This window comes from Pelodiscus sinensis, chromosome 2 (assembly GCF_049634645.1).
Source record: "Pelodiscus sinensis isolate JC-2024 chromosome 2, ASM4963464v1, whole genome shotgun sequence".
NCBI lineage: Eukaryota > Metazoa > Chordata > Testudines > Trionychidae > Pelodiscus > Pelodiscus sinensis.
Genome location: NC_134712.1, coordinates 211,846,787 through 211,873,277, shown reverse-complemented (window position 1 = coordinate 211,873,277; position 26,491 = coordinate 211,846,787). Strand labels below are relative to the sequence as shown.

At 40.2% G+C, this 26,491-nt stretch overlaps 1 protein-coding gene across 8 annotated transcripts in view; it reads right to left on the bottom strand.

Moving 5' to 3' along the window:
* SGCE (sarcoglycan epsilon) overlaps nt 1-26,491 on the bottom strand; it is a 57,561-nt gene that overhangs the window by 10,671 nt on the left and 20,399 nt on the right. For 3 of the 8 annotated variants that reach the window (XM_075922350.1, XM_075922354.1, XM_075922353.1), the window contains 8 exons: nt 21,463-21,585; nt 17,860-18,017; nt 15,708-15,780; nt 12,676-12,874; nt 10,487-10,649; nt 4,194-4,405; nt 3,407-3,433; nt 2,494-2,682 (listed from right to left, as the gene is read on the bottom strand). In XM_075922350.1, the coding sequence (XP_075778465.1) occupies nt 2,494-2,682; nt 3,407-3,433; nt 4,194-4,405; nt 10,487-10,649; nt 12,676-12,874; nt 15,708-15,780; nt 17,860-18,017; nt 21,463-21,585 (1,144 nt within the window). Of the gene's footprint in view, nt 1-2,493; nt 2,683-3,406; nt 3,434-4,193; nt 4,406-10,486; nt 10,650-12,675; nt 12,875-15,707; nt 15,781-17,859; nt 18,018-20,149; nt 20,362-21,462; nt 21,586-26,491 lie in introns of those variants that run through there. The other 5 variants (XM_075922356.1, XM_075922355.1, XM_025180336.2 and 2 more) reach the window with 3 other exon arrangements.

Genomic DNA, 26,491 nt, shown 5'->3' with positions numbered 1-26,491 from the left:
AGCCACAGCTGCCATGCAGATGGGAATGGGGCTGCATTGCAGGGTGGGTGCTCTGGCTGCTGCCAGGGCAAGTCTGCATTGGGGGTCAGCTGCTGTGGGATTGTGGCCATGTGGCTGGCAGCTGCTGCCAGCGGGGATTTTTTTTTTTTTTTTTTGGCCTGGCTCAGAGTGGCCTGGTCTCTAGCCAGAAAGACCCAAGCAGCAGAGGAGTGGGGGAATGCAGCAATTCTGTAGTGTCCAGATGAGACTGCAGGCAGGCAGGATGTTCAAACCCACTAGTTCATATCAGTGCAGTTAATGTTCCAGCGTAGAGCTCACCCTCTCGCGCATCTTCCCCAGACAGCACCCCACATCTCTGGCTAGAAGCCATCACCTCCCCCCATGTGGAAAACCAAAGAACTGTCCCATGCTGCAGCTTATAGCGCAGTACAATCCCCCCCCCAAATCCCCAGGTTACTTGGGTCCAGGCAGCTGCTCAGGCTGGAGTGAGAGTCACCAGGAAGGGTACGTCTAGACTACATGCCTCTAGAAATAAAAAAAGTAGCCATCCTATGGAAATATATGACTAACCACCCGAATTATCATAGGGCACCATTATATGGGGTGTGTATGTATGTGTGCGTGTGCGAAATACGGTACACGTACACACACAACCCTCACTGATGTGGCCCCCAACTAAAATACCTTACTCCCTGGCACTTCAGCCCCAAGGGAAGGGAGAGGAGGCAGAGAGAATCAAACTTTCAAAGCTTCCCTCAGGCCAGATTAACTCTTTTACGGTCCTAGGGTTAGTAGATTTTGTAAGCCCCCTCAGGCTCTAGGGTGAGACCAAAATGAGGGGTTCAGAGTGTAGGAGGGGGCTGTCAAGGATTGGGATGGAGGTGAGGACGGGGCTGTGGGTGGGAGATAGTGCCAGAGAAGGCTGGGAATTGGACACGTGCTGGGAGGAAGGGAAGTGCAGGAGTGGGCTGAGGGTGGGGTGTCTGGGAGGGTGCAGGAGTGGACATGGGAAGGACGAGCTGGGGGGGAGGGAGGGAGGTGCAGGAAATCTGGCTATGGGAGTAGCAGAGAAACCCTCCCATGAGCAGTTTCCAGCACTGCATTCCCCCAGTCGGAGGGGGGGAGGGGGGCGAGCAGTACGGCACTTCTCCACCGTGTCAGATCCAGCCCATGAGGCTTGGGGCTCCCCACCCCGGCATAGATACTGTTTCTGAATGAAAAGGTGTTGATGCGGCTATTACAAGGCTTCTTTGTTGGCAGGGTTATTGCGCTTATTCATTGTTTGTTTTTTTTTTTTAAATAGTCACTGCATGACGACGGGATGCTTTGCACATGTGGCTGTTCTTTAGCAAATCAGAATTCTGGCTTGCGCAACTGTCAGTAGGGTGATGGAAGGTAGTGAGTAACGAAGCGCTTCTGGAAATTGTAGTAGAGTAAAAAGTACAATATTTTCTAAAAAAAACTACTTGAGTAAAAGCTGAAGTAACACAAAATAAATTACTTGAGTAAAGTACAAATACCGAAAAAACATACTTAAGTAGTGTAACTAAGTATTTCTACTTAAGGTACGCCTACACTAGCCCCCTAGATCGATCTAGGGAGGCTGAGGGCGACCGAAATTGCAAATCAAGCCCGGAATTTAAATATCCCGCGCATGATTTGCATGTTCCCGGCTGGTCGCCATTTTTGAAGTTGACTAGCCCGAAGTAACTGCCCGCGTCTACATGTGACAGTGAAATGGGATTCCGATTTAAAGCCCTAACTCGAATTAGCTGGTATTCCTCCTGCAATGAGGAGTCCCCAGCTGATCCCCAGCTCCACTATTGTAAAGTCCCTTTGAAGTGCCGGAGCGGCAACGCAGAGCTAGGGATCAGCTGGGGACTCCAGCTGATCAAAGGGTCAGTGCAAGGGGAGCGGGGTATCAGCTGGAATCCCCAGCTAATCTGTGGCTCCATGTTGCAAAGCCCCTTTGAAGCCCCTTTGCCACTCCAGCACTTCAAAGGGGCTTTGCAACAGCAGAACTGGAGATAAGCTGAGAACTCCAGTTGATCACCGGCTCCATGTTGCAAAGCCCTTTGCAATGCAGAACTGGGGATCAGCTGGGTACTCCAACTGATACCCAGCTCCATTTGCACTGCCCTTTTGAAGTGCCGCTCTGGCGCCTTTAAAGGGCAGTGCTGCATGAAGGCCAGGGTCAGCTGAGAAGTCCAGCTGATCCCAGGCTCCATGCAGCGCTGCCCCATTGAAACGCTACTGCTGCATTTCAAAGGCGAGTTGCGTGCGATTAATCATGATTAAATTTTGTAATTATGCGATTAATCATGATTAAAATTTGTAATTGCTTGACAGCCCTACTTTAAACACAAATTACAAAGCAACTTTTACTATGTAGTTATTACTGATGACTACATATGTTCAGAGGAACATTGGTTTCCACAACTAAATTATATCACACAATCATTACAGGCATTCAAAATCCTTATTGATACTTACTGCTGGGTTTGCATTAGTGGCATGCTAGTATTGTCATAGCTGTCTGTGTGAAGAGGTGGTACAATCTCACCAGTAACTGGGTGAAACACAGGAAGTGTTGAAAGAGGCCATCCTATCTCTCTATTTTTGGACATCTCACGAAGCTCTTTGGTGGATTTCTGTATAGCACTGTGGTGGACCAACTGGATGCTATGTTAAAAGGAAATAAAATAAATATTTTTCTTAAAAAAAGATTCTAAGAATATAGTTTTATAAAACCACTGAAAATTGTTTTTTTCTTTAAAATACACAGGGATTTCGATGCATACTACAGACTACCTCGGCAGAACAGTTATGGTAGAACTTGAGTATAAAACAAACAAGTATTTACATTATTTAATTTTGAAAGTAAGAATTTTGGCTGTGTGCACAAGTATTTTTCTAAAATATACCTTAGACTATGCAACGTTATGTTAATATTCCATTTATTTCCTTGTAAAAATAAAAGTTTTGCTACTGCTTTATATTGTTGCTTCTTGTGGTAGATTCATAAATACTCACAGAAGCTTCAAATTTATGGCAGAATATTATGTAGGCACAGGATACCTTTCATGAAAGTTCTTTCTTCTGTCCATTTATTGACTTGGAAAAATGTAGATTTGGAGTCACATATGCAGGAACATGAATTGCATATTAATATTATTATGCTAAATTATTTTATATTAAATTGATCTTTATTACTTCCAAACCCTTTTTATTCAGACCTGCTATCCTTTCCACACCTCTGTATTTTTATAGCAGCTTTCACATATATGAATTAGACTATGAATCAAGGAAAGTGAGAAAAGAGCATGATACATGTATGAAGCATGACAAGCTACTGAGAAATGAAAATTAAATGAGAAAGAAAAATAACAGGAAAGAAGACACTTACTCTGGTGTTTGCATGTTTCTCTTTTCCCTAAAAACAAAACAAAATTTATGAATTAAATAATAGCATTGATAGTTGGAACATTAAATCTATCTGCAGATGGAAAAAGTGTATGATGTGGAAATGCTGACACTGTTACCACCAAATCAAGTTGGTAGCATTTGCCACCGGATTAATGATAAGGACTGGATGAGCACACATAGAGAGCTGTTGATATTGATGACAAGCAAACAGACACCCACACTCACACACAAGTGAATGAAAATGCAAGTTAAAGAAAAAGCTTCTGGCTAAAATAAATTCTATGACAAAATGAATCCAGGTTACGTGTATGATGGCAGAAACTACGTTACTTGCTGCTTTAATTTCATATGTTTGGCTTTTATAACCCTAAATTCCCTTTAGGTCCTTGGCAATATTTATTTTACTAGTGTTAGGTTCTTTAAAATTAATGTTCAGTGAATGAAAATTTTAGTCAAGTTAAATAATTATCCTGAATAGGTGGCTCCTTTATTTATTTATTTATTTATTTATTTATTTGCTTTCTGTGTGTGTGGACAATTTAGCCATTTTGGATTGAACTACAGTCCCTAAATCCATTCTCTTGGAGATTAATATTAATTTTAATGCATGTTCATATGGCAACTGTACAACATATATTAAATATTTGTGTTGGTCTGTTTAAAAAGTATTTTTATGAATTGAATGACACTCATCTACTGAATGTTTTCATAAGTATTACAACATCAGAAAAATATACAATTACTAGTTAATGTTTTAAAGTACTCACACTCCTTCCCGTCGGCAGCACATGATATAAGCAAGTATTAGAAAAAGCACCAGTGCTACTGCCGAGGGCACTGCCAGTGTAATTAGGAAATCCGAGTAATAGTCTCTGCTTTTCAGTGTATCAGACGGTGGTTTATATTCTCCACCATCAGGTAATATTCCCTCTCCACGGATCACTTCCTGATAGGTGGAAACTTGTTTTGTTTTATCAACCTGACACACAAAAAATTAAATAACCAATTAACAAATGCATCTGGAAAATGAAAAGAATTTTAATCAATCATAACTCAGTAAATGCAAACACTACAGAGCACAGCCTTGCAAACTATATGAAATCTACCAACTCTCTATTTTTCCAAAGACTTCTTCATGCAAAGTGAATACATACTTGTCTTAATTCACTTTAAAGACCAAACCACAGAAAATACTTATTGACCTCTTCTGTGACTACCCAAAATGATGACAATGTATGTGAACTAGACTAAGATTCAGCAATTAATTTTATTTAAGCCACTAGATTGGCCCTACAGGAGTATGGTGCCACTTGCTCAGTCATCAGAGATTTTTGCCTTGGCGGTATCCAGAGGGCCAGCCGTGTCACCTCCTTGAACGTCATGCTAATATAATGGCTCCTTCTTGCTGACAACTCCAACCGAGAGGCAGGGAGACAGGTAATGGAATGGATATTAGCAACACATTTCAAAGAACAGCTACGAAAAAGTGGGTGAACATTTTTTTGAGTGATTCCTAATGTCAATTCCATTTTAGGTGACTCAAGCAGTATATATAGAGGTGGATTCAGAGTTCATAGCCTTGCAGATTCCAGCATTGCCCTGCCTAAAGCCAGCATCATCTCGAGCTTGCTGGGTCAGCACGAGACGTGAGCATGAGGACAAATTATCAGGTTGCAGCCCAACAGATTTCTTGGATTTATCCTCAATCTCTCATGGAACATGTCAGGATTTCTGATACCAATGCCCTGGTCAAGTGTGCTGACATGATAGCTGGCAGGGGCATTTTTGTCATCTCATAGCAGTAGCCGAAACAGAACAAGATCAAGGAAGAGATCCTCTGAAGGGACACCAGATGACCTTTCATCCTGTCTGCCACAAACAACTTATGCAGACTTACCCCAACTAAACCATCACAATCAGGAATGAAACTTTCCAGGCAGGCAGCAGCAGGAGGGAATAAGAAACCAGAGGCTTAGAAGCAGTCCCCATGAGTTGCAGAGAGGGGCAGGATCTTGGACATGTAGATACAGATGCTCTGGACCTTTAAAAAATCATGCTGCGAAGACTGACCTGCCTTGAAACAAAGGATGAAAGCCAAAATGGTGGCCAGACGGACCCTGACCAAAGAGCGTGAGGGACACTGGATCTTGAGGTGTAGCAGGTATTCCAGGATGTCCTGCTGGAGTGCCTTCTTGCCTTTGATATGCTGTTTTCAAGGCCCTTTTCCATTTGCTCTCGTAGGTCACACTAGCAGAGGGTTTCCTGCTCCTCAGCAAGATCTGCTGAACATGGACCAGATCCGATACATGGAAGACTAGGGTCAGTGATGTAGACAGGGTAGCGAAGGGAACTTCCTTCAGCATCTATCAGAGATTTAACCATCAGTCCAGAGACGACAGGATATGGTCCGGTACCCTATTGAGTACAAGTTGTGCCTGTGGGGATGCAGACCAAAGCCAGCCATGCTAGATGGAGCCAAGCCTGCCTGACCACATCAGTATTCCCTGAAAGCTGTGTGCTTGGCAGCCATTCAGAAGAGATTCAAATACCATTCAACTGATTAACAAAGTTCCCATAGCTAGGTGTGTTGTTTCTACTAGTGGTGCACATTCACACATGCCTGAGTACAGATAAAATTTATTCTGCACATGGATGGAAAAAATTAAGAGGGGAAATTGGACTACATATGTGCACATGAATATGTGACCCATCAGCTACAGGAAGGTGTGGGCCACAGTCAATGTGGTTCTTATATGGAAGATAAGGTCTTACATGGCCTGAAAACATGCTTCTGGTAGGAAGACCATGACTCGCGTAGAGTTGAGGATTGCCCTATGTGCTGAACAGGTGTTAAAGGTGGATTTTTTGTTATTTATTATCAAGCCCAACTTGTGGCAGGTGGAACTCGCCAGATCAAGAGTGGTCTGCACCTGCCTTCAAGAACTGCCCAGGACCCCTTGATGTCTCATATAATGCCATGCACTTTGTAAACACCCTCAAGGCTGATGAGAAGCCAAAGGTCAGTGTTGTAGATTAAAAATGGTGTCCACCCACTATGAAACAGAGGAAATATCTGTGACCTGGGAATGTGGAAATTTGGTAATAAGCATCCTTGAAGTTGAGGGCAGAGTACCAGTCTCCCAGATCCAAGAAGGGGATGATACAGGCCAAGGAGATCAGGCAAAACTTCAACTTCTTGAGAAGCTTTTGGAGTCAAGGAGGTCCAGGATGAGTCTGAGGCCTCTTGTATCTGCAGGAGTAGGAAATAGAGGGAGTAGAATCGTATAGTTGGAAGAGACCTTAGGAGGTCACCGAGTCCAACCCCCTGCCCAAAGTAGGACCAATCCCAACTAAATCATCCCAGCCAGGGATTTGTCAAGATGGGACTTAAAAACCTCTAGAGATGGAAATTCTACCTCCTCCCTAGGTAACCCATTCCCGTGCTTAACCACCCAAATATTTTTTCCTAGTATCCAACCTAGACCTTCCCCATTGTAAATTGAGACCATTGCTCCTTGGTCTGCCATCTGTCACTACTGAGTACAGCCTCTCTCAATCCTCTTTGGAACATCCCTTCAGGTAGTTAAAGGCTGCCATCAAAGCCCCCCTCACTCTTCTGCAAACTAAACAAGCCCAAATCCCACAGCCTCTCCTTGTAAATCATGTGCTCCAGCCCCTAATCATTTTCCTTGCCCTCTGCTGGACTCTCTCCAATGCGTCCACATCCTTTCTGTAATGGGGGGGGGGGCACAGAACAAGAGTAGAAGCCCTTCCCTTGCATGTCCCAATGGACCTCCTCCACCATATCCAGGCACAAGACATTTTTTGATCTTCTGAATAAAGAGTGCAAATGAGAAGGGTCCCTGAGCAGTGGGGGGAGGGAAAGAGGGGTAGCTGAAAACTGCAAGATACAGCTCCAAGATATTACCTAAAGTACCTAGCAGATGGAAGTGTCCCACAACCAAGGTGAATAGTAGGGATAAAGAATGTCAAGGAAGGAATAAGATGGATTTGGTAATTTGACACTCAAGCACACTCCCAAAACAAGCACTTCTGGGCTCCTAAATGCTTAGCTGGGCTAAGTTGTGCAGGTGAATAGGAGGAGGAGGGGTGAGTCACAACCAAAACCAGTATCTCTATTCTTTCTCCATGCAGATCCTTGACAAGGCTGCAAAGGCTTTGTGTGTGGGGGAGAGGGGAGGAGTGAGGGCTAGGCAGAACTGCTTATATGCCAACTGTGGTGTATGCATGCCCAGCGAGCGAAGAGTGGCTCAGGGTCCTGTAGTCCATGCAGCCTCACATCCATTTGGTCTGAAAAGAGACCATTCCCATTAAATGGGAGGGTCTGGATGGAAAAACACATTTCCTTGGAGAGTCCACTGGTCTGAAGCCACAAGCTGTGCCTCATTACTACTGCCAAGATGATTATCCAGCTGCTGAGTTCACCATGTCCCATGCCATCTGGAGGGAGTGCCTGGCCACCACAGCACCTTTCTCTACCAGGGTGCCATACTCTTGAGTCAAACTCTGTGGGAGAGACTCCTGGAATTTATGAAGGGAGTCTCATTAGTTAACATTTTTCCTGCCCCAGAATGTCTGGTAATTTTTCACTGCAAATTGGCCGAGACATAAATTTTCCATTTTCCTTCCAAACATGTCAAGTCATTTGGTCTCTTTATTTCTCAGGGTAGAGATGGAATGCCTATTTTCTTTTTTGTTGGCTGCCAAGGCCACTAGCGGGGCAGGGGCAGGGTGGGTATAAAAGTATTCAAACCCTTTGGGTGTGTCTAGACTACAGTGGACTTTTGTCGACAAAACTATACCTGCATCTACACTACCGCCGCATTCTGTCGACAGTAAGTTGACAGAACGCGGCAGTTTTGTTGGCGGCGGAGAACTTCATTCTATGAGGAATAACGCCTTTTTTCAATAGTACTCTGTTGAAAAAAGGCGCTATTGCATGCAAACTGTGCTTTTTCAAAGAGTGTCAAGACTCTCTTTCGAAAAAGCAGCTTGCTTTGTTGACAGTACTGGTTGTAGTCTAGACGCTTTTTTTTGACAGAAGCTTTGTCGACAGATACTGTCGACAAAGCCTCTGTGGAAAAAGGTGTGCAGTCTAGACATACCCTTTGATAGGAACAAAGTATTTCTTTTCAACCCATTTTGCAGTGAGAGGGATGGAGGAAGGAGTTTGCCAGATGGATTTGTCAACCTTGAGGACAGTCATACACTGGCCATTTCCTCCACTTCCAACTCCAAATTCTCAGCCACCCAATGAAGCAGGGCCTGGTGGTCCAAATTGTCTGACAGGGGTCCCCGCAAGGGTTCTATGACCACTTCATCAGAGGATGAAGATGAGGACTGTACCACCGGTGGAAGGCCCGGGTCCTCCACAAGTGCAGGAGATTTAGGATGAGATTCAGCCATAGCCATCGGGACCAGAGGAGCATTCGAAGGCATTGGTGTCATCAGGGATTTTGGTCCCACACTACTCCCAGAAGGTATTCCATGAGGACCTTTCAAGGGTTTAATGGCCCCAACTGGAGAAGCACAAGTGTGTGTCTCTGAAGTGGGTCCTTTGCTTGATGATCCCTTCAGAGGACAAGGGTGGAGACAGTGAATTAAAGCAACCATTCTGACTCATCTGCAGCCCAGAATGAAGAGGGAATTGGCACAAAACAGGGAAATGGTAAGGCTGGCACAGCATATGTCTCTACTGTACCTAGTGCCAGAAAGGGAACCAATCACTGATACCAAGGTCAGAATTCTTTCCCTTCCTTGGCCACCAGCAGTCTTATTTTCCCTTAATATTTCTCCTTTATTAGAGGAACATTATCCAGTCTCATTTGGCTCCAGTAGTTAATCTTATTTTCATTTTCTGCCTCTTTTTAGGTGAGAGGTTTTTTTGTATTATGTTCAGAAGATTTTAACAATTTGCCACTACAAGTTGGACCTCCTTAGTCCGGCACCTGACTGGTCCTGGATGAGGGATTTTGACAGACCAGAAAAGGAAATTTCTGGGCCCCCTTTGTCACTGCTACCCCCATCCATGGCCTTGCTGCCTGCCTCCCAGCCACCTTTCCCCTGCTGTCGGCCCCTCCACACGCAGGGCGCCTGGCCCCATCATGGCAGCCTCACTGCTGGCACAAGTCGACCCACTGCTAGGCTCCCAGCCTCATGGGGCAGCCCCCCTACTGGGGTCCAGCTGCGCCACCAGGGGACAGGGTAACACCCCACTTGGGCTTCAGCCTCGGTCGGCAGCCCTGCTGCCTTCCAGACTTACCAGGCAGCTCCACGGGCATCAGCGGGGCTGCCGCGCTCTTTGCTGTGCCAAAAGCAGTTTCCGGATTCCTGGCCCTGCCACCAGGCAGCCCTGTGGTCAGGCTGCTGGCCCTGTTGGACAACCGGGAAGCTGCGCTGCTTGGTGGTAGTGGGGCTGCCAGGCTCCTGGTTGTGCTGCCGGGTGGCACTGCTACCTCCCAGTCTTGCCCAGCAATTTCATTGCTGGGCTTCAGCCCTGCTGCCTCCTGCCCCTAACCCTAGCCCCCTGCAGTGTTGCCACCACGTGGCAGTCCTACTGCTGGGCTTCTGCTTCGCTTCCACAGGGCAGCCCCACTACTAGGCTCTCGTCTAGCCCCACTGCAGGGCTCCCAGCAACAAGCCCTCCACTGTTTTGCTAAATTACTCATTTCAGAACATCAGTAACCAAACAATGGCAATTTTCTTTAGGTTAATAAGTAGACCTAGGTATTAATGAATGAATTAATGAACCAGACATTCACTTATGGGTTCAAATCCTATCTAAGTCACCACAAAGGGAAAATAATTTGGTGGTTTTTGTTTTTCCTGCAATCTAATACACTTCTGGCCATATAGTAAAATCCCTCCACATTCTAGCAGTCTTTGCTAAACAGAGAGTTATGATTGATTAGTCACAAGTAAGATGCGTTTGGCAGAATTATGTGGTGAGTCTTGCAAAATTCTTTGTAAAATTATGTCTGATTCTTAAGTAGCAAATTTACAAATTGATCACATCTAATATAATCATAAAGTAACTTACCAAAGAGATTTTACACCAGTCAATATTGAACTGAGTACGAAATTTTTTATCACAAGTTATTACAGGTTCCATTTCTTGGCTGCATCTCAGCTGATTTTGTGGGTTTTCCACTTCTCGTAAGCATGAAGAGAATGGAACATCTGCACCAACCATAACATACACACTGCAGAAAAAGATGTGTGACAAACTGTTTCCAGGATATCCATTAATAAATAAATATCTAACAAACAGAGTCTAGTCATCTGCATTCCAATGATCACCATAATTCATTTCTAAAAGTTTTAGGTGTGTTTTAAGGGCTATAACATTTTTTTCCAATGCAGGCACCATGAACTAGGACCATACTGTTTCTCTACTTACTTAATACATTCCAACTATTTCCTGAGTGCATAATGTAGTGTGTGATTATGACTAGCAGTGATTAGTTTTTATTAAAAAAAATATGAAGTTAAAAGTTCAGGAGTTTGAGGTAAAAACAATAAATCATTGATAAAGTACTTCAGAAAGTTCTGTTAAAATACATCCATATCAGATGAGCGAAAAGGATGTGTTATGCTCAGCATAGTATTCTTGAAAATTCATGGATGTAAGCACTTCTTCCCACAAATAAATTGTGAAACGTATGTGAAAATGCTTTAACTCAGAACGGCAATTTTTAATCCCTTGTTGATGCCAACTGCCAAAACATACAGCTTCCCTCACTAAATTCCACAATACAGTTATGCATGGTCAATACAAAATTTTGCAACACATAGAAAACAGAGCGTGGGACAAAAACTGATTTTAGTGTCAAAGTAAATAGAAGAATTGCTACTGTACTGATAATATTATTCATATCATTTTCATACTTCTCTCAACTGAAATTAAAAATGAAACTGCTACAAAAAATAATCTGCTGCACTAGAAAGTCATCAGGGTCCTTGAAGTAGAATTTAGGTCCCTTTTGCTATGGAGTACACAGAGCATAGTCTGAGCAATGCTCAAAACAACACAGATAAAACTCTTAACACCATCTTACATACACTGATGTGCTTAACACAGGATGAGGAAACTGCTATCTTTTTAGCTTATGTCTTTTTAAAACTGCAGGAGTTAGTTTCCTAGCTAGCACATATCATAGTAAATCATAAACAATCCACCTTAAGAGTTTGCTCAATGAACAAATGTCATTGATACCTTAGTTTGGGGTTATGTAGCAGATTCCCTTTAGCTCCTGTTCAATTGTAGTAACAGACTTCAAGAAGTCTCTCAATGGAAAACACAGGAAAAAGGAAACAAATTCTCAAGGTGTATTTCTCTTGTAAATTGTTACCTGCACATTTTTAAAAAAAATCATAAAACTTCTAAAGCAAGGATATAAACTCCTTCCCAAGCAATATTAATCAGTGAGCTCTAAACTTAAGAGCTATAGTATTGAAAGATGTAGATTTAAATGCGTGTATGATATTTGGAATAGAATGCATACTTTTTCTGAGGTCTATGTTGTAGAATTTGGGAATCATGAATCAAACTTAAGCTCTGCAGTTACTGGGATATAAGGACACGGTCTACACAGCACCCTATACTCAAAATAAGATATCTATTTTGCGCTACACAAACTGCATATCTTATTTAGAATCTATTTCGAAATAGTTTATTTTGAAATTTGGCACATCTACACAGTGCCAAATTTTGAAATAACGTACTAATTCAAGCCATCCCTTATGAGGCTTGCAACGAGGTTTACTGGAATGGTGAAATAGCACACCTGTTATTTTGAAAAATATTTAGAAATAATGAGCAACTTGTGTAGATATGGGGTAGCTATTTTGGGATATCCCAAAATAGCCGTGCAGTGTAGACGTATCCTAAGACTGGAATTAAAAGAGTCATATTTCCTTCCATCTGTTTTATAAGCAGGAAAAACTGTTAATGTTTCTTAGAATGTATATTCCCTTGGGAATGGACTGCATCTATGTATAGCACCTAATATCAAAAGACCTTAATCCCTACACCTGACCTGGAGCCTCTGGGCACATACATATTTTTAATAATTTACATATATCTAATAATGATTACCAAATGTTAGTGCTTTAAAAGTAACTTTACAAAAGTCTTGAATACCTGAGAGGAACATTAAACACTTGAGTGACACTTATTTTGAATGCTAAAGATTTGTCAACAGACTAAATATACATGCTTGTGCTTACCCCTCTTTCATATCATTAATAGGAAGTGGAACTCTCCCTCCCCTGTCTAGAGCTGAGGTGATGTTTATAGCATTCAAACGCTCTGGTTGCCACACATTTTTCACTGCTCCAAGAAAATCTCCAAGAACCTCACTTGCTAGCATTTCTTCTACATTCATGTTCTTTATGAAGAACTCCGCTTGATATGGTAAAAGAAAATCTAGTTGTGAAGGAAAAGAGTTATGTACTTATTACAAAAGATCTAAAATAGTGGTTGAGTGCTACAGTACTGAATTTAAAAAACTGATCAATTGTCTTCCTAAAATCCTTTTATGAATCAAGTTATATTCTGAATCTCATCTGGACACTCTTGTTTAACAATCAAACTATGTTTATTTATAGTATCACCAGCTATTCTTGAAAGAAGCATTCAAGCTTTGCCCTCCTGATGGAGCTATTGGAAACTCCCAATCGCTCCCCTTTAATTGGTTAACTGGTTATTTAGCCAATTAAACTTGATTTTACATCCCTACTATTTACATCTCACTTTAGTATCATCCTGCCTAAGTAATCAGTAAGTTCAAAATGTACAAACTGTCCACACTCACAATTAGAATGGTTTGCTAAATGCTAAGAAGAGCTGAGAAGATAACTGAAATATATGTTAAAAAATTAATCAGTTTGATCAAACGAAAACTGGTTTTTTCCCTAGACTTTTCAGTTAATTGAGAGGTTCCAATTTCAGTATATTCCAGAGCAGGGATTCAAACTTCTATTTCCAACACACCTGGTAGATGCCCTCACCACTGGGCTAAATATTATTAGAGCAAAGCAGAAGCAGCAACATCCCCACAATCTTCACCGCCTCTTCCTGAAACCTTTTTGTGAATGGTCAAAATTATGAGTGTCATTCACAAATAGATTTAGGTTGATCAAATCATATTTGAGTGAAAATTCAATTTGTCTGAAAATTTGCTATAATTTTAAGGCAGATCAGTGGTTCTAGTAATTTTAAGGGGATTTATAATTGTTTACAGTTTTGAACTGTGACTTATTTGCAACTTGGTTAACTTTAAATATCTACTTTTTTAAATGTCAAAATTACCTCAGAACTTTGTCTGCTGTGCCTGAGTTTTATGTGCATCTATTTTGTGTATTGTGCATCTGCATCCTGTGCATGCTCATAAATTCAATATACACATCTCATTTTTCCCCATAGATAGATATTCTTAAAGCTCTTAGAAGAAGCTAGGAGCAGTGCTCAGAGCTCTGATAAAATAAGAATCTTTTTGTCAAATTTTAAAGGAATTTTCATTTTTACAGGTATCTTAACTCAATTACATATATTTATGTCTTCTTTTCTGATTTTACAGATTGCTGAATAGTTTATTTATATTATTTTACAATCTTGTTACAAACTGTACTGCGGAACACAGGTTTTCCTAAATGAATGTTTAAATCATTTCCATTCCTCTTGGAGATGCTACTTGATTTTTTCACTTGGTTTATTTATTTAGTTTTGCACTTTTAAATTTAGTAAAACAGCATTTCACAATCTTCCATGATAAAACAGATGTACTTGTTAAGTATGAGAGGGTCTATAGTACAAATAAGCATAGTAACATTAAGAAGATGAATAGGATGTTCAAACTAGAGAAAATATATGCAAAACATTATTACCTGGCATTTTTCCTTGCTTATTTTGATATTAGATTAGATTAGATTAGATTAGATTAGATTAGATTAGATTAGATTAGATTAGATTAGATAATTTTGTGATCACATACCAGTTTTCTTTCTTCTTTGACCACCAATGAAGTCATAATCTAAGGTTTTGGACATCAATCTATTGCTATGGAAGTGACTGTCACACATTCACTTATGATTTGACTGTAGTGAATCATTTCGCAATTACCTAAATGCATTTGGGGGGATTTTCTTCCCCTGGTGATACATCATCTAATTACCTCATTATGTTGTAGGGATTTAGCAATGAAATAAGTACTAATTTCATGTTCAAGAGATGAATCAAAGCTAAAAGCCTGTGTGTGTTACTATTACAATTAGGGAATGAAAGCTCAATATTGCAGGACATGAGCATTCCCGCTCTGATTCAGAAATGCACTTAAACACATGCCTAAAGTTAAGCATATGAGCAGTCCCATTAAAATTAATGGAACTAACCATGTACATAAAGTTAAGTGTGTACATAAATACATTACTGGATTGAGGCCAGATGCTCACTACACTACAATGTTGGTCCCTACATGACAATTTGAAAAGGAAAAAAAAAACCACTGTTGCTTCTTGGCGCATGTATGTTTTCTGATAATGGGACATATTCTCTACTCATGAAAATATAACATTGCCAGTGGCAGGAATAGGATCTCTATATATGGAATAAGAGAGAACACACCCAATATATCTACATAATAAACTAAAACAAAGCAGAGAAGTTACTCACAGAAAAAGCAGGGGGTGCTGAGAAGAACATGTCACAGTGGTGAGAAGAGAAAGAGAATGCAGTCCCTTACCTTATCTTAAAACAGTCACAAAAATGCACATAACACAATATCTCTTTTGTATATGACACTTATTTTGCCTAACCATTGAATTGCCCAATACAACGATACTCAGACTGAGGCTCTGGAGCTGCAAGTGGCTCCTGTGGCTCTTTACAGGACATATTAAAACACTCTGTGATTTAATTATTAACCAATCAGGATGCTTTTACTATATTAACCAATTGCAGTTGATACAATAATAGTACTCAATCACACACACACACACATACACACACACAAACTATATATACACACAAACTACGTATTTTCGTTGTCATACTCTTTAAATATGAATATATAATACTATAGCAGATAAACCAATAAATTCACACTTTTTGGTAATGTTGATCATTTGGCATTTGAACCACTACTGTCCTGTCTGAGTATTACTGCAGTCCTAGTCACTGAGGTAAATTACATTTCTTTTGCACTTATGCATCCTTTTTGACTAACCTGCACACCTTCTATGTTTCAGATTAATGTACATACCTTCTGCTGACATTATATTAATGATCAAGTTATGTCTTGCAGTTTCAAAGGTGCGCCTGTTGTAAGCAGTGATCTAGAATAAAATCAGATGACACCAAAATACAAATATGAAAACCAAAATTAATGAATTCAGCACAGAAAAATATTGTTTTTCTTAATTTAAAAATATTAATATATGAAATATTTTTTATTTTTGAATACTAGAAAAAATAACATCCATGGACTGTAAATATAGAAATATGAAAGATAAAATGGATGTGCAAACCAACTCGTTTTGATGGAGCACCATATCAAATAAAGACAGTTTAGTGGGATTTGTACACTAGTCTATCTAGTTATTTCTACAGCACTAATATTCTCAGCTGTTGTATGGATGACAGATTTACAAACAAGCGGATGGTCTACCCTAAGTGCTGTATTCTTTTCTCTCTCAGATCCATTTCAGGAATAGGAGGGAGCAGGATGTTTTTCTCCCCGTGTGTTTTTCTTCTTTTATTGACCTAAGTATGATAAAGCCAAAGAGTAAAAATGCAGTTTTTGTTACATCCTGAAGGCTGTAAGATTTCTGTTCATTCTTAGCTCCTAGTAGAGCTAATCTAACCTGTGATATTTATGGGGGGGGAACTTTATAAAGTCTTTAAAAGATGGTCCCTGTCCCAGTTTTATATTTGTACAGTGCCTAACACAACGCAACCTAGATCTGTGACTGGGCTTCTAGGCATTACTGCATTACAAATAATAAGAATGCCAGAGGTTTTATCTTTAGGTGGTTTGAAAATTAGTTGGAGATGCAAAGTATATGCTCCTTATTTTTGGAAAAAATAAAAATATGTCTGATATAAATTACTACAAGTACATAGAAAGGTACTTTTTAAATTCAGGAAAGGGCTATGGTGTTCATCTGATGGTCAAGTATAGTCTCCAGTGATTAGTCTATCACTGTGTTGAGAAGTTATTATATGACTGAATTCATAAGAATTTTGTAATATGATCTGGTATAAGAATAACATATTTTTTCCTCTCCTTTCTCCGCCCTCCCCCCACATTACCCGAAAACACAGGTGTCTCATAACACAAACAAAAATAGATGGTCTCTGACCAAAGAATCTTAAAATCTAGCTTGACATGATTAAACAAAGGGAGGTAACAAAATATCAGAAGGTAGAGGGCAGCACTGTGATTAGGGATGTTAAAGTTGACGTTGAATAATTGTGTAACCTCATCAAATTTTAATGGTGACACGACTATACAACAGTGCTAGGGGTCAGTACACTCCCAGCCCCGCTCCCGGGGAGCCCCCTGCCATCCCATGCTGCTGCCTCTGTATCAAAGATCTTTGCACCTGTGCAAAGCCACACTGATCTCAATAAGAATCTATCTAGCAGAAATGATTCATGTTAACAGATCCTGATGTAGGTTTGGAAACACACTGTTTAATAAAAGAACTATGTTTAAAACAGATTGTTCAAGCAATCCTGAGTTCTGATTCTGCAGCTGTTTCTGCACTAGTTCATGTGTTATGCATGTGATTAGTGCCACTGAAATCAATGGGACTAATAATGTACATAAAATTAAGCATGTGCTGAATTGGTGTTTACAGTTTTATCTTTGGAGAAAAACAAATTAATAAAATGTAGAGAAGCCATTAATCAAGGATTTAACACAAATATATGCCTGTCCAAACAAAATTGGTGAAACTGGTAAGTTAATTTAGCAATTTTTTCATAGTGTTGTGAGCTGCAGACTTCCTCCATTCATTCCTTAATATGTGATGTGGGACCAAATGCATGTCAGAGAATCATACAGTTTTTGCCTTTCAATTGCTGTTCTCTGTATAATTAGTACTTAGTTACAACAGTGATTTTTGTCAGCATTATTAATTATGAGATCAGAAAAATGTTTTGATGTTTACTTTTGTAACTGGATAATTCATCACTGAGGGATTAAAAAGTAAAAAAAATCTGTTCACTGATTTAACAACTACTATTTGTTTGCACTGAAGGGAAAGAAAAGTGGCATATAGGAAGATGAGTGCAAAGGTAAATATTTAGATACTTCATTTAATTATGAATTTATTTTGCACACTATTTTATATTAAGTGATAAACATTTAAAAATGAAAGACAACCTTCTGATGCTTTTAAAAGAAGTACCTCAATGACGGTGGGTTTGCCCACATTTTCTATAGTTGGTGATCCATACAGCACCCCATCACTATAAGGTGTCCTCTGAATGTAACGGAGCCATCCAGGTCTGTCAGGATAACCCATTAAGTTGGTGTTAAATGTTATAGGATCATTACTTATCTCACCTAGATAAGACAATATTAAAATATTTTCAAAAAATGACTTTATGCACCTTCTTTTTTGAAGTTTCCATTAAATCATTTTGGATTCAGTTTTGTCATATAAAAACAATTATTACAATTCTTTGTAACACAGTACTGCAGTTACATGGGAAAATAAAAAAAATGTAATTTCTTATTGTCAAAAGTGCCATTTGAGAGCCACACCCCTGAGTCCATACCCCAGCATGTGTAATTGGCAGGAATCACGTATTAGAAATTTATAGCCAATAACAGAGTGGAATGTGCTTGTACTTTCTTAGATACCTATTGACCCTTTGTACTTCTACCCAGCAATTGCTAGGCCCTGGTTTCACAGGGTTTTTAGACTCCCAGAACACTAAAGCATCTAGCCTCCCTACCAACCAAAGAAAAGGCTCCAAATGCCCAATATTTTCAAGCAATAAACAACTTTAAATTTTTAAAAGATGTTAGAGACCATATCTATCTCTGAAGACTTTACTGTAGGAAGGAGCACAATATTTTTTTCATACTTTAACATGTATGGTCAAGGCAAGACACACAGATCCTAGAACTGACAACTGGGCAACAAGGTTGTTTAGACTATGCCAATTTTCTTCCACAATTTGATCTGAGGAAGTGGGTCTGGCTCACGAAAGCTCTTCCAAATTTACTTCAGAAGACTGACAAGAGACCTAACAGGAAATGCAATCCTTCCTGACAAACACTTCCAACAAGCTCATGCCACATAGCAGAAGAGAGAAAGGATTTTAAGTAAATTGTGATATCCTAAAAGGGAGGAAGATTTCTCTGAGGCCATTTTAACTAGTAAAATAACACATAAATATGGTGTGCTGGCCTTTTAAGGGTAGGCTCGTCATTGAACACTGTCCTGTTTCTGATTTCAGTATAGCTCTAAGGAATGTTGTGACTTGTAGTTCCTAAAGCTGATGAGTGTTTCAGACTGCAGGCAAGATCTGCTGGGAAGAGGGTAAATTAAGCAACTCCTTTTCCTCACAGCAGGAGAATGCAGATAAAGTGTGGGAGCTGTGAGAAGGAAGTGTCTTAGAATGAGATAAGGGCCATAATAGGTCAGACCAATAGTCCATTTAATTTAATGTACCTTGAATTTTCTGACAGTGGCCAGTGCCAGGTGCCCCAGAGGGAAAGAACAGAGCAGGTAATCAAGAAATCCAGTGGTCCCCAACGTTTTGGGGCTGCTGGGAGCCAGGGGGCGGGGCTGCTCACACGCCGCGCGTCCGGGGGCGGGGCCGCTCATGGGCCTGGGAACGGGGCCAAGCATGAGCCGTGCGCCCAGAGCAGGCACTGGCATGTGCCGCGACCCCGGGTAGGGGCTGCCCAGGTGCCGCACGTCCGGGGCCGGCACCAGCATGTGCCGCGACCGTGGGGCAGGGGCCGCCCATGCGCCCGGGGCTGGCACCTGCCGGATGCTCAGGGGCGGGGCGAGCCCATATTGCTCCACGGATGCACATAAATGGCCCGGTGGGCGTGATGGCGCCCGCGGGCGCTGCGTTGGGGACCACTGAAGTAATCCATCTCGTCACTCATTCCCAGCTTCTGACAAATAGAGGCTGTGAACACCATTCCTACCCACTCTGGCTAATACCACTGCTGGACTGATCCTTCATGAACATATCTAGTTCTTTTTTGATATTATTGGCCATTTAAAGTATTGCATAGAGAACTGGATGGCTGCAGAAGTGTGGGGAAGGGCAAGTGAAGACGAGACCTTGGGAAAAGGAACATATGGGCTTCAGGTGTGAACCGAGCACTTGTTTGCTTTCAAGCCCAAGGATTCAGCTATCAGTCCAGGGCAGGAATAATTTCCCATTCACTCTACTACATGAATGGAGTGAAAGTTTGCACGGACATTCAGGAAGAGAACCTGTAACCTAGAATGGGAAACATCAGAAAAAGACTGTACAGACTCTGAAGAGACCCAGGAAGTGGCATTTGTTCCCCAATGTCAATTTTAATACATCAACCATCTGATACGTGGATTGTTTCAAAGTCCTTCTCCAAAAAAAGCTCTATGATGCTAAGAATCTGGCAGAGCAGATTTGTCATACACAATACTTTTAAACAAGGACTTTATTGCAAATGTAGGACCTTATTACCATTATGGAATTCATGATGCCTTTGGGATAATTTCAGTGGATCCTGGGGTCACAGCTGCACAAATAAGAAATTCATGCTGTATCTGTGTAACATGTCTAAGTGATGGAATGGGGTAGCAAGGTTCCAGAGGCAATCTTCAATTAGAAAAGGACTTTCAAATTCCTTCCACTTATATCCCAAAGTGGTTATCTCGGGAGGCAACAAACTGGGCCTGAAATAAGCACATTTCACTTTATTATTGGACGAGACACAAATTCTCAGCTCTGTAAACCAGAATGCACCAACACACGGAGCACAAACTCAAGAGAAAAGGTCTGTCAAAACATACACCTTTAGAGAAGGTTAGAGAAAATTAAAACAAATCAAGTAATTTTTGCTCCTGAAAATATTTGTAACATAAGGTATTCAAACGAAGGCTACTTTTCCCCAATGTGGTTTCAAAGTGCAATCTTCTAAAATCAAAATTTAAAAAATTATTGTGAAGTAGAACATTTCAATTTTACCTGTATTTGCTTCTAGAAAACTAAATAATGTATAAGCAAACTAGGAAAACATCATTTATTTTCATATAGGTTTTGAGGTGAATTCAAACCTATGTTTTCTATATTGCTAATGGTCTTCCTTAGGTTTTCATTCATGGATGTAAGTCATTACTACACTTATGAAAGTATAGCTCTTTCTATGACAAAGATTACTTTATAATTTTTAAGTTACTGCATGTAGAAACAACAAGATTGAAACCAAAGGAGCTTTTGTTATCTTTGAAAGAAAAAATAATCTCTGCTCTACGCAAAAGACATAACATTTTAATTTTAAATGTTACTTGTGTGTTCAAAATTGTTTTACTAAATTTGTAAGATGCTTTTTGACACAAATTGTTAATATCAGCATTTATTTTGTAATAAACTGAGACTCTCTCAAAAGGGTCATTTTTACAATAACCATTATATAACTATCTTTTCAAAATCACAATTAAGCTTATAAAACTACAATTTCGTGGAACAGCAAAAAAGATTAGATTGCCAGATTCTAATCTTAGATTCATACCATGCATTACTGAACATTTCAAAATTCATAACTGGGCTTCTCAAGACACACAGCAATACTGTCTGTACACACCTCTCATCTCACAGTGTAGATTAACATGTAAAACTACTTGAAATTATTCACTTAGAAGATTCCACAAAAATTAAAAGTGTTGAAGTGATATATATTAAATACTATATCCATAAGTATTCTAGATACACTTGAAATCTTGAATTTAAAAATAAAAATATTTTTCTATAACATGAAAAATCTAAGCATCCCATACCAGGCTTTGGATAAGGAGGAAACTCCCCCTTAAAGTATTCTCTTTCCAAAACATGAACAAAAAGAACTCCAGCAGAAGGGTATACATTCCGATCAGAGTGCACCTTAGAGAGAATCGTGTATACTGAAAAGCAGAAGGAAAGATAAGAGACAGAAAAGCAAAAAGTGAGACATGCTCTAGACAATACAGCATGCATTACCATGGAAATTTTCATTTCTAGGAAGGGAAAGCAACAAGCATTAGATACCTGTTAATAAGTTTTTTTATAAGTTTTGTAGGTTTAAGTACATAATGCAAAACAAATCCTCTCGACTATTATGTATCATCCAAGTTTTGTCCAAGATTCCAGTAAACAAAAATAGACAGTTTTTAATATTGCAAATGCTAAGCAGGAACTTACTTTTATAATAATAATAGATAATGAAAAAGCCAATGAGTATTTTTGGAAACATATTTATTTGTGATATTCCATATATCAATAAAAACACATACAAATGTATAATATAATGTCTGCTATATTTTTAACAACAAAAATAAGGAAACAGAAGGGATAAAGTAGCATATGCTGGCTTAATATCTTGTTTTAAAACAATTAAATATGAATATTTAGCCAAATACAGTACATGTTTGTGAAGGCTGTTTGTATGCAAGCAAGAACTTCATTATTATACCTTATTGTAATTTTTCCTTGTTCATTGTTATTCTGTATTTGTACACTACCAATAGCCTCAGAATATAGGTAATATTCTTCATGCAAGGCTCCCATGGACATATATGGTAGTTCTGTGCACAAATTGTGGATAGAATTAATTATATTAACCACACCATGCACCAAAGGTAAAATAAAAATTTCATAACTTCTCAGTGGCATTTTTTAAAATATTAAGTATTTACTAATATAATTGTGGTTTTGTCCTCTGACTGCATCTCATGTCCTAATTAAGACATAGTATCAAAAGTGTATATAAACTATGTATATAAAGTTATCTTAAATTACATATCAGACATAATGTAAATTTTAATTTCTTTCTATTGTTCAAGGGAAAATTCAGAAGCTAAATTTTTAATGAGTCTTCTTCTAGCCTCCCATTTTACACCCACAGAATACCAGGTATTCAAGTAAAAATAGACATATTATAATTTTAATTTGCAGTTATTAGAAGGTTCAAAATGGAAGGCCAATTTTAAAATCGGTCCCTATACATGTGATATTAAGTTGCTTAATTTTATATATGGCACTAATCTACACAATAACATAACACTTAGTTGTGACATCTTATCTTCCCATACGTGAAAAAAATCACATTCTGTCAAATTAAAATTTTACAAGTTTTATACATACTAGGTGCATTCACAATAACCATAAAAATGGACAATTCCAATCTATTTTCTTTCCTCATTTAAATTATAAATGTGAACTCTTTTAGAACAACTGATTTTAATGTGTGAAACCCCAATGAAATTTTCACAAACACTGGAAAAATCAGATTGCACACAATTCACACAAATTCACATTGTGCACACCTGGCTCTAGGTTTGTTCAGCTGTAGAATTATACAACTGTGGGAGACCTTGTTTCAGAGAACAGTAACTTGTACTCATGAAAAACAGCTTTGATGGTAATCAAATCAGACCCACTCAGTGCTCCTTTCAGGGATAAGCTTTGAAAAACACTGTGTCAAGCAGCATTTCATGGCAATAAGATGGGCTGGCATATAATGATAAATCATCAAAAAACCTTCTACAACTGCCTAAGTCTGGAAAAGAATATGTATTTGTCATAGGCTATCAGGAAATTAAAATTAACTTGCTCGTTGAGTCCCCAGTTGTCATTCCCATGAGTCAGGCTACAAAATATGGTAAGTATGCTAGACAAAATATCTGCAAAATCTAGACTGATGCCATAAATTATTAAATGCATAGTATCCTGAAGATGTTTCTGGATTTTAAAAAAAATATCTTCTATAGCTATCCTAGACTGAAGTTATTTCTCATTCTGTCTATTCACAGAAATAATAAAACATACTGTCAGATAGAAGGGATGTAAGCAAGTAGTCAACTACCTGATAAGCCTAGGCTTATCCAGTAGTTGAGTCGAATACTCACATAAGAGGCAGCAGCGGGGAGGAGGGCAGAGGAGGCTGCCACGAAGCAGCCTCTGTCTGTGGTCAGCCCAGGCCACCACAGACAGGGACTGCTCCAGGCAGGCAGGCAGCCCGGCTCAGTCCTGGCTTGCGCCAGAGCCAGGATCTATCCCCACTGCAGCTGTGCGGTTTAAATGTAGTAGGAGCCAGGCTGCCTGTGCATCCTGCTCCTACTACATTTAAACTGCAGAGCCACAGTGGGGATAGGTCCTGAACCCAAAGTGAGCCAATATTGAGTGCCTTCACTTATTGACTAATTGTGTAGATGATAAAAATTCTATCGACTTCATGATTAGCTAATTGCCTATCTCTTAACATCCTTATCAGATACTAGAAGACTTTTGTCTTGATAATTTGGGATTCACAAGGTTATAATGCCTTCTTCATCAAAACTTAAAATAAACTCCACTTTATATTTAAAGTGGCCAATCCTCAGCTCATAAATTGTCCTAACTAAATTGAATAGAATATAGCCAGCTGAGGCTCTGCCCCAAAGACTGTAGAACCCCTACCCTTCCAAGCCTAGAGTTCATTTTATAGGAAAGTTAGCATACCTTTCTGATGAGCGCTGTGGAAGTGTGTATAAAAATAGCAGGTGCACTAATTTAATATTTAATTTAAAAATGCATAGTCTTCTGAAACAAATTTTACTGAACCTTTTTCTTTTAAGCATTAGCTAAACAAGATGTGCTTGAAATTTGCTATTTCCAGTTTGCTGTCTTTGATTTAATAACTCTGTTCTTTTGCATCTTCCAAACTTTGTGTTCATTCCCATTATAACTATACAGACATAGGCCCAATGTCAAACGCCTCAATATTCAGGGCTCGCCAAACCGTGGCGAGCCCCGCTCGTCAACCATGCTGTCTGGCGATCTGCGCATGCGCAGATCGTTCTGCACATGCGCAGATCGCCCAAACCCAGCTCTTCCGGGTTGCAATCTACTCGCCATGGGTGAGTAGATTGTATTATTTGTCAATCCCTGTCAATATTTACTGTATTATTGTGTGTTATAAGTGTGCTATATTTACTATCATAAACTGCATTGCTAGCTTTCCAAAATAAATTCTCTATTTTAAAGAAATAGTATACTATAAGCAAAAGGGAATAAACGTATGTCAGCTGGCTGAAGTGAAACCACCACAGACTGGCCAGCCGTTAGTAATGTTCCTTTCCAGCAGAGCAACATGTGTTTGGAGCCATTGTGCTTGTGGTGAAGCTCTCTATAAGTCCCTGCCCATGGAAAAGGTCCCCATGGTTGCAGCCAATATGGATATTGTTGGGGGCCCATTTCTGAACTTCCTCGTTGCCAGTTACTCACCCATTTTCATAGGGTGTGGCAACATACCACACCTCCATTCATCACCATACCCCCTTCTGCCCCTCTACGGCACTTAAATGTGTAGACCATCTGTTACATGGTGGCCATATGCACTTAATTCTGTGCATCGGACACAACTAGGGAGCCCCACTCACATAGTAGCACTACCTGTTAATCTACTGACAGGATCAAGGTGTTTTCGGTTTTTCTTTAGGACAAACTTATTCTAGGACAATTGCTTACAAACCATTGTTGAGTGACAGTTAGTCCAGGTCTATACTATACCTGGAAGGTCAGCTTAAGTTATGCAACTCTAGCTATATACAATGCATAGCTAAAGTCGGCTTACCTTAAACCAAGCTTGACGGCGTCCCCACAGAGGAGGCTGATGAGAGCAAATGTTCCCACTGGCTTCCCTTACTCCTCGCAACTGCCCTCAGCATTCAATTTACAGGTCTTAACTAGACCTGCCAACTTGAATGCCAGAAGGCTGGCCTCCGGCATGGAGAGTGAAGATGTGCCCTTAGTAATAAACATTCTATCCCTTGCATCAGATGCTTCAATCCCCCCACGTATATTACTGAGTAAATTTTATTGCAGTAGTTTCCACAAACATCTGTAGCTCAACAGAAGAAAAAGCTACTAATAGAAATACAAGATTAAGTCTTCAGTAAGACTCACTCATACTAATAAAGGAAAAAGAGGATCTATTTCCCACATATCATGCTAAATGTTTATCACATAATAAATATCACTATAATAGCAACAGTAAAACTAAGCTCCAGAAAACAATCTTTTTTCTGATTACTTTTATGTATTAATCCTGGTTATCTTAGTTGCATTTTCCCACTGATAATGTTTCTTTGATTAGATTACTAGAAGATTTACCTAGTGTTGCTCAGGTCGTTAACCCAATGCATTTTTTTGGAAAATAGGGACGTTTGATATAGGGTAATTGAACAGTTAAGTAACTACATGAATTATTATTGGTTACTCGACTATTCTATAGTCCCCAGGGGCAGGGATGGCAGTCAGTGCACTCTGGCCCCACTCTTGGGAAGACCCCTGCCACCCCACATTGCTGCCTCTGTATCAGAGGCAGGAACTGCTGCCACCCTTCACTGCTGCCTGTGTATCAGAGGCAGGAGTGTGGGGTGCCAGGTGGATCCAGTCCACAAGGGGAGCCAGTTTAAAAAACAGCTCCCCACGCAGACTGGTTGCCTGGCACCCTGCACTGCTCTTTCTGAAACGCAGGCAGCAGTGGAGGGTGGCAGCAGCTCCTGTCTGCAAGGGGTCTGAGCTTCCTGCCGACAAAGGCTGCTCCGCCTCCCATCGAGCAGCCACTGTCCATGGGGAGGAGGAGTCCGAGCTCCTTGCAGACAGGGGCTGCTGCTAGGGACCAGCCTCTGTTCGCAGCAGGCCCAGGCTTGCCACAGACAGAGGCTGCTCCGTAGGAGGCAGAGCAGACTCTAGCCACAGGGAGATTGGGCCCGCTGCACAGAGGCTGCTTCACACAGCTTCCTCCCCACCCTGTGCTATTGCCTCTATCAGACAAACACACGGACA